Source organism: Nicotiana sylvestris, chromosome 8 (assembly GCF_000393655.2).
Source record: "Nicotiana sylvestris chromosome 8, ASM39365v2, whole genome shotgun sequence".
Taxonomy (NCBI): Eukaryota; Viridiplantae; Streptophyta; class Magnoliopsida; order Solanales; family Solanaceae; genus Nicotiana; species Nicotiana sylvestris.
In genome coordinates this window covers 129,779,853-129,788,815 of record NC_091064.1, presented here as the reverse complement: position 1 = coordinate 129,788,815, position 8,963 = coordinate 129,779,853, and the positions used below count along the sequence as shown (strand labels likewise).

The window sequence follows — 8,963 nt, the reverse complement described above, 5'->3', positions numbered from 1 at the left end:
TGTAGACTGTCACTGTTTGCGCAGGCGTTTGTCAGAAAATACAGCTCCTAGGGAACTTCCCATTTATCTGCGACAAACACCGGTCCATTCTGCCCCGATGTCGGGCGCGAAGACTCCCCGAAGGCATCGAACTCTGGGCTATCCTCCGGGACCTTCGAGGTGAGATTGCGCAATGCCTTGCCGACCGTAAAATGGGTCTTCCCGATTTTAGCCGTATACAATTACCACAGGACGATATAATACAAGCTAAAAGTCAACATAATTTATATTATATTAAAAGCACGAAACCCCTTAGCGAAAATATCATTCATTTTTTTTTTACCTTTTAAAATTTAATTTTATACTAGACAAAATAGTCCTTTGTTTATTTCCCTAATAGTTAAAACTTTAAAATTACTATATACTGTTTGCCAGTTTTTCTTTCTTTAATATTTTTCTCTTAATTTATGCCTACACATTTCTACATATTAATTCTCCTTCTACTATCTCTTTCCACAAAAAAATATGAACAAAGCCAAAAATTATTTATCTGGAAAAAAATAAACTTTTCTTCAAACTAGAGATATATAAAAAAAATTGTTAAAGTTTTATTCATGTCAATACATTTAAGCTGAATATATCTATCAAGATGACGAAGAATTATATGGGACCTAATTTCTTCTTTATTGAGTTAGTTAAATAAGATTAACTATTATTATTTTCAAGAACTTATACTTTAACTTTTAAATAATTTTTATGTAACTCAAATATAATTTTTAATATAATAGCTATATGATCTTTTAAAGTATGTATTGATGGAGATTGGGGTGCGTAACTAAAGACTAGTAGATAAAATAACCAAGAAAGCAAATTTCACTGGTCTTAAAATGGGATATGCCATTGATCAAGGGGAGGAACACCAAACACCTTTATCTATTAGAGTGCAAATACAATAAAGAAAAAAGTAGCACTGTGTTCCGGTTCTTTGGGATGGAGGATAATCTCAGGTCTTGATACACTTCCACAACAGAAATCAAATTCCAAAGAGAGCAACTCAACAATCAAGGTTGGTTGAAGTGCAAGTACTGGGCAGAATCCCAAAAAATGGGATATGCAATTGATCAAGGGGAGGAACACCAAACACCTTTATCTATAGAGTGCAAATACAATAAAGAAAAAAGTAGCACTGTTTTTCGGTTCTTTGGGATGGAAGATAATCTCAGGTCTTGATACACTTCCACAACAGAAATCAAATTCCAAAGAGAGCTACTCAACAATCAAGGTTGGGTGAAGTGCAAGTACTGGGCAGAATCCGAAAAGAATTTACAAGGTTGACTGGAAAGCACTAGGCAGCCAAAAGAAAACAGAAGCCGCAAAGTCTACAATTTAAAACCATAACGCTTTTAGTTATTGCCAGAACTAATTCTTGAATGCTTCAGCTCCACAAGTGAAAAGGCCAAAGCAGCAACAGAGTAGTTAATGGATTAGCTTCGTTGAATCCACTGCAATATATCCGGTCGGATCACTCCCTCAAAACCATGTTTCGCAAGATTCATGCCTTTGAAACTAGCTGGCAAGACAGTTTTGAACTGCCTGCACTGGATGCTTGTTCCAGCAGGGCTTCTTGGTTTGATCATCATAGAAATGGTTGGATAGGCTTTCTGCCATGTGTTCCTCCCTGAGGTAAACAGATGCCTGCTGCTGGATCCCTTATCCTGGCCAGCACCATATTTCTGGAATCCCTCCGGCTTTGGGGAGTGAGATGATTTCCTAAGCTGCTTACTTGCGCTCGTAATTACATTGCTATCTGAGGGATTTCCTCGAATATTAGCTGATGGCTTCATTTTATCAAGCCAACGAAGGATCCAATTCCCAAGATTCTTACCAGCTTCAATATCTCTTTCTTGTATCTTGCGATGAATGGTCAGTGCCATGTCAAAGGCAGCTCGTGTTCGCCTGGAAAAGAAAGAAACAATTTATAACAATATTACAACCAACAAAGCAGCCAAAATGGTAGAAAAGATCATGAGCAAGCATCCCACAGCAGGGAATAACCATTTTTGGCTAATTTGGACAAGTTGCAGTCACGGGTTCGAACCGTGGAAACAGCCTCTTGTAGAAATACAGGGTAAGACTGCGTACAATAGACCCTTGTGGTCCGTCCCTTCCTCGGACCCCGCGCATAACGGGAGCTTAATGCACCGAGCTGCCCCTTTGGACAAGTTGCAGTCACCAGAAAACATCTTAATTTTTTTTTAAAAAGGTGAGAATGTGGAACTATTGTGTGCTAAAAGAGGATTGTAAGAACCTTAGACTAGGGGTGGACATCGGTCGGTTCGGTCGGTTATTATGAAATACGGTTCGGTTTATCGGTTTTCGGTTTTGTAATATTAATAACCAAATCAAACCAAAGTATTTACGGTTCGGTGCGGTTTTTTCAAAGTTCAGTTCGGTTATTACCAGTTTATTTTTTCGGTTTTAAACGGTTCAAGGAAATTTTATGCTTCTCTGGAAATGCTGGTTTTAAACAGCCTATGTTACTAAATAATACTATAAATATTGGAGTACTACTTCAGAAGAGAATGAAAGTACTCAAATGAGAATAATCTTGAACACTTAAACTGAGCAATTCCACCAGTTAAACTGACAAGTTAATATGCAAACTAAGATTTCACGATTCACTGTTGGGTGAGAAAGCTCATTCTTTGCCTTTTAAGACTTGAGATATTACTGCGACATCTTCAAACTGATACATGTATCTAATACAGTGTGATATATGTAGTACAAATATAAATAGCTAATCTTTGTCCAAACTAGTATTCGATGTATTAATCGTTGTAAACAAATATAAACATGGATTATCTTAATAATTGTTTACAGATATTACAATGATAAAAGAGATGATATGGGAGAAGTACTTAATGTCTTATTAGTTATATCACTTATTGGTAGAGCAAGTAAACAATGTAAAATTTGAACTAATACCCAAAAAATTTGGTTTTTCGGTTTAACCGAAAACCGAAATACAAAAACCGTAAACTGCACCGAAAAACCAAAAATTAATAATTTTAAAACCGTGCACCGACCAAAAAACTGATTAAACCGAAACAGAAAAACCGAAATTCGCAGTTCGGCCGGTTTTTCCGGTTCGGTCGGTATTATGCCCACCCCTACCTTAGACACTAACAATCCCCTAGTGAAGGGTCTGCGCTCACTAGTTACCTCTCATTACAGAAATTGAGGAATTATGTGCTAAAACATCACAAGGATAAATCAAAAAACCTCTTCACGGGACTCATATTTATGAAGAACACGACAGCATAGACTCTTCTATATCAAATTCTTATCATATTTGGCCTGCAATTCATGCCATGAATATTCTTTTCCTTGTACAAACATGCACACACATAACATATTCTTCAAGGCTCTGTATTGCTGATTTCTGTCATAGGGAGTTCATTCTCAGCTCGTCCTGCTGGATTCAAAGCTAAATCCGCCTCATCTTCCTCCTCATGTCAAGAGTAATATAATACAATCAACTAATAGAGAAAAATTCAACTACAACAATCTTTGTTCTCACATCCAGGGCTGCACAAAGTCAGTTTGGTGTACAAAATTCCTATTCTCCAAACTGAAACTGACCAATCATACATCATTTTGGTTTGGTTTAGGCTCCTTTATGCTTCGTGCCTCGAGTCTAAGGGTTTCAAGTTGAGCAGGACTAAAACAGAGTACCTAGAATATAAGTTTAGCGCTGAGTCAAGGGAAGTAGGCAGGGACGTGAGGCTTGGATCACATGTCATTCCCAAAAGAGGTAGTTTCAAGTACCTTGGGTCGGTGATTCAGAGGGACGAAGAGATCGACGAGGACGTCATTCACCGTATAGGGGTAGGCTGGATGAAATGGAGGCTAGCATCTAGAGTCCCGTGTGACAAAAAAGTGCAACCAATACTCAAAAGTAAGTTTTATAGAGCTAACCCATGTTATATGAAGCAGAGTGTTGGCCTGTCAAGAACTCTCATATTCAGAAGATGAAGGTAGCAGAGATGAGGATATTGAGGTGGATGTGCGGGCACACTAGAACGGATAAGATTAGGAATGAGGATATTCGGGAGAAGGTGGGCGTGGCCCCTGTGGATGACAAGATGCGGGAAGCGAGGCTCAGATGGTTCGGGCATGTGCGGAGGAGAAGCCTTGATGCTCCGGCGAGAAGGTGTGAGCGGTTGGCTTTGGTGGTTACGAGAAGAGGTAGAGGGCGACCTAGGAAGTATTGGGGTGAGGTGATCAGGCAGGACATGGCACGACTGCAGATTTCCGAGGACATGACCCTTGATAGGAAGGTCTGGAGGTCAAGCATTAGGTTTGTAGGCTAGGGGATAGTCAAGCTTTCTCTTCTTCATACCAGGGGTGAGGCGGGTTTGATAGGGTTGATCTTAGATGGTTAGGGGTTAATGTTGAGTCCACACTATCCTTTCTGATTATCATAGCCCTGAGCCTTAATTACTAGGTATTGTTATTGGATGTCATCTATTTTATGGTTTTTATGCTTCTATTACTATTTATATGGTTTCTGCTGACGTTACTGATGAATTGTCTCTTCTTGATTTACTTCCGCCTTCCTGAGCCGAGGGTCTATCGGAAACAGTCTCTCTGCCCCATCGGGATAGGGATAAGGTCTGCGTACACACTACCCTCCCCAGACCCCACTTTGTGGGATTTTACCGGGTCGTTGTTGTTGTTGTTGTTGTTGTTGTTGTATACTTCGTGCAAATCAGTTGAATACATTGGTGAATTTGATTCCGTAAAGCAATAACAAAGCTGGGATTCAGAAGGGAATGATCGATTAAATTAAGAGAAACCCAGAGAAAAAGGATGGTGTGCATCAGTTGCCAGCATGATGGAGGTATTGTGGTAATGAGGCATCATGGCCGAACCAACATGGGAATTGATCAAGACTTATGAGTGAGATGAAGGCTGCTGACTTAAGCAAGATCTTGGTGGGCAAAGCATAAATTGCACTTAGTAATTGATACAAGAGTGCTGTTGAAAGAGAATCTCTGGCAAAGAAGAGAATTGAAAAAACGGAACAAGAATTATGAGAAAGAGAAAAGAAGAATAAAAGGAAACTGTGGAAAAGAAAACTCTGAAGGCAGAAACAAATGGGAAAAAGCAAAAGAATAAGATTGTCATGGAAGACACTCTGACGATGCTATTTAGCAACTAACAATCTTTAGTCTCATTAATGCATGAACTAGAGAGAGTTCTGCTTCCATATTAACCAGACACTAGTTCGTACAGTATACCCATGTCAACACAGCATGATATGGGCAGGGGGGGGGTTTAAATGTGGTTCATTTGGTCATTGATATACTACCTACCAACTCGTGACAATCAACTAGTAGAAGATTTTGATGAAGAGGAATATGGAGAAATTCTTTCTCCATATGTAAAAGTACTACACTCTTTAGCATCTATATGTTAACTTATAAGTTTATGCTTCTTCGCTGTATTAGCCTACATTTATGCAACGCTTTGTTAATATCCTTGCATCTTGAACATAAAAGCATTGGATAATCCAACACCTCAAGAAGCACGCATGCCTAACATGACTACAAAAATCAAAGGTAATCTACACCCAGTTTTGCATATTTAAGTGTAACGTGCTCAACTACCACATACGTCTATTATCAGCTACAAGAATATTTAACAAACAACTTTTGCAAAGAGAACAGACAAGCAGATATTCCAGTCCCATTGCTAATAGAAAATTTATCTTCACAAAATTCAAGGAACAAAAGAAAGACGATGCACATGTAACGATCTTATTCGAACAAGATTGTCAAATGTCAGGTAGACAGACTGAAAAATGGAACACTAGTCCAACATCACCACTTACTGGAAGAGTGATCATATTAAGCACGAAGAGATACTTTCTTCAAGAATTGGGGATAATGTCTAGTATTTTATAAACATCGAAAATCCATATGAGCAATATTCAAACAAATAAGAAAAGCATCAAAATACAGAAGTCGGAATAGCAGATGTTTGCCATTCTATTTATGAGAAGATGACAATCCTTGTTGCTGAGAATGGCTAACAGCAGAAAGATGCATGGGACGGGTATCATGTCACAAAAGTAATTGGGAAAAAGAAGCATAAACTACTGATAATTGAAGAACCAGCACCGCAGAGCTAAGACGAAATAAAAAGTTGATGAAGACAAAACTATCAAAAGAAGCAGCAAGATCATATTCCAGCTTAGCCACCTAAGAGAAGTGATCCTCTCACGCAACACTTTGATTTGCAGTACCGACTAATCACCAGGATTTACAGAACCTATGCCAGAAATGAAATTGCATATGCATTCGGAATGGGCCCCAAAACTGGATACTAGACTTTGTTTTTTAAAACATCATCCAAAACACCATACTGTTTCTATTATTTAATCCATCAAACAGGAATTAGTGTTGCTACATCTTATTCGCTGATACATTTCTCTCTGAATTACTTTAATCATAGTAACTCCAATTAGTGTTACCCTAACTATCATTGTCTTAGAATGACAAATCATTTAGCCACGAAAAGGGAATCATTACAAATGACAATAATATTAAGATCTAATTGAAATCAAAAAGTACCTTTGAGCGAAAGCACGAAGCCTGGGGTGATTGGGAGTAATGAGCTTACGCTGAATCCTCAAGAAGAGCTTGTAAGTTCGTTTCAGACCCAAGAAATACGCCGTTGCCAATGTGATCTCCCATAGCACCATTCTCTCTCTTTCTCTACAACTTTCTTCAGGAAAGAATATCCAAATGAGAAAAGAGCATATTATGTTTGCTTGTGCTTTCTCTTCTTCTTCAATATGTATATTATGACTATATAGTGAACCGTTTTCGTTTTCAACAAGACCAAAAAAAGTCGTGGAATTCTGGGGAGCCGCCAGCATTTTCTCCCTTCTCTGCCTTTCTCTCAAATATATTTTGGGCCAGTTTTGGGCCACGATATGTATGTTTTATAGCAAATGAGATTGACCCAGCCTATTATTTCGTTTTAGTTCCATAGTGAATGCTTTTGTTTTCTTTTGATGGTCCAATTGAACACAAACTCTATCTACAATTTAAACTTTCAACAACACAATTTGATATTGCAACTTCTCAACCAAAATTCATCCGATTAATTTTGGATTTTAAGTTACATGAACTGAGGGTCGTTTGATTGGTGGACAAATTATGCCGGAATTATAATGACGAAATATTTGCAACATATTTTCTTCAAAAGGAGATTCATATTCACCGCCCCAATTACTTCGGAGAGCCAACCACAAGAACTGTTGTTTGTATCACAATAGAGCTAGAATTAATAAATGGTGAAGTTTTTAATCTTAAATCAATCTGACACATTCAGGATTAATAAACGGTGAAGTTTTTAATCTTAAATCAATCTGACACATTCAGGATTAATAAACGGTGAAGTTTTGAATCTTCTAAGCGAATAATAAATTGGAGTAGAAAATCACTAAGATTTTAATCTCCAAAACGAATATAAAGTCACTAAGACTATAATTTCCGACAAATGAGTAGAAAACAACGAAGTCTTTAATCTCAACGAACGAGATTTTCTCGAAGTAGGAGTAGAAAATCAGGAAGATTTTAGTCTCCATAATGGGTGTAAAAAATCACGAGAATTTTAATTCCCTTTCCAAATAATTTTTCAACTAAACCATTATAACACTTTAAACAGTTTGATCTCTTTCTCTAATCAAACACATGTATCTTCATCTTTACATATATTATATTCAGATCTCAAAAATACTCTAAGAATTAGTGTAAGCCTCATACTTACAGTGGAGGCAAATGAAAATAAAGTCACTGGACGAAATTTATTTGAAAGCCACGAATCCAATTGAAACGATCAGTACAAAAATCTCATTGGCATCGCACCAGTCCAATTTCATTAGGTGTATCGTTCTTGTATTTTGTCCTTTAGGCTACCATAATCAGAATAAGTCCTCAACCAAAAAGTACAAGCGCACCTTTAACGATCTATAAATTACGCCGTCAAAGTCGTTTCCTTTGACGTCTTTCTGACTGGATACTTCGTTATACATGAATCCGTCTTTCAATATTCTTGACACCAACTATCACGGGTTACCACTCCAATCACGAACGCCAAATCCCTATTATCTGTGGTAATTAATTTCGCTCAGTCCCTTGCATGCGTTTTTTAGATAATGTTGGAATCTGAAAAACTCCCTTTTACGGTGCCCAATAATATCCGAGTACTTCAAACACAATTTTCTTCAATCGACCATCGTAACAGAAATTTCATTAAATTTCTTAAGATTGTTAGGATTCTGGATTCAAAATCAAAAAATCGGAGAAGGAAAAATGTTAGTTCAATAAATAAAACATAAAATAATTTCGAACTCATAAGTTGTTTGTGTGTCCTTAGTAATTTTTAATCCCTTCGAACTCATGTGTGTCCAATATGAGTTGTTTGTGATTTGTAGTCCAATATGTGTGTCCTATAATTTCGAACTCATAGGTTATGGATTAATTTCTCTCATGATAGCTTAAGCAAATAATAGGAGGCAACAAAGCTACGAAATAACTAATATTTTCAACAAAGAGAAGCAATGTCTAACAAGTAGCAATTAAGCAAGGAAATACAAGTAAAGCATGTAGCAGTTACGACAGGGAAAAAGACAATATGAGAAAAATGGGAAAGAAACATGCAAAAACAGATAAATTGGCGGCGCATAAGTACTCATCACCTCACATATATGCCGCTCTATGATAGCGGCACTACAAATCACAGAACATCAGCGCACTCAACAAACGGAGCAAATCACACTTGACACTTATATTTATTTGAAAAATAATGCAATAATGTAGAAGAGGGGATAGCTCGGGCTTATGTAAAACATTTCGAAGAGGATAAGTAGTTAACACACATATTGGGTGACACTGGAAATATGGTTTTAG

At 37.4% G+C, this 8,963-nt stretch overlaps 1 protein-coding gene across 1 annotated transcript; it reads right to left on the bottom strand.

The window, feature by feature from the left end:
* Positions 1-1,105: 1,105 nt before the first annotated feature.
* LOC104240462 (uncharacterized) lies at positions 1,106-6,987 on the bottom strand. The gene is made up of 2 exons (XM_009795307.2): positions 6,618-6,987; positions 1,106-1,935 (listed from the first exon to the last, which is right to left on the bottom strand). Exons 1-2 carry the CDS (start codon positions 6,923-6,925, stop codon positions 1,464-1,466), a joined length of 780 nt encoding a protein of 259 aa, XP_009793609.2. The 5' UTR covers positions 6,926-6,987; the 3' UTR covers positions 1,106-1,463.
* Positions 6,988-8,963: the final 1,976 nt, after the last annotated feature.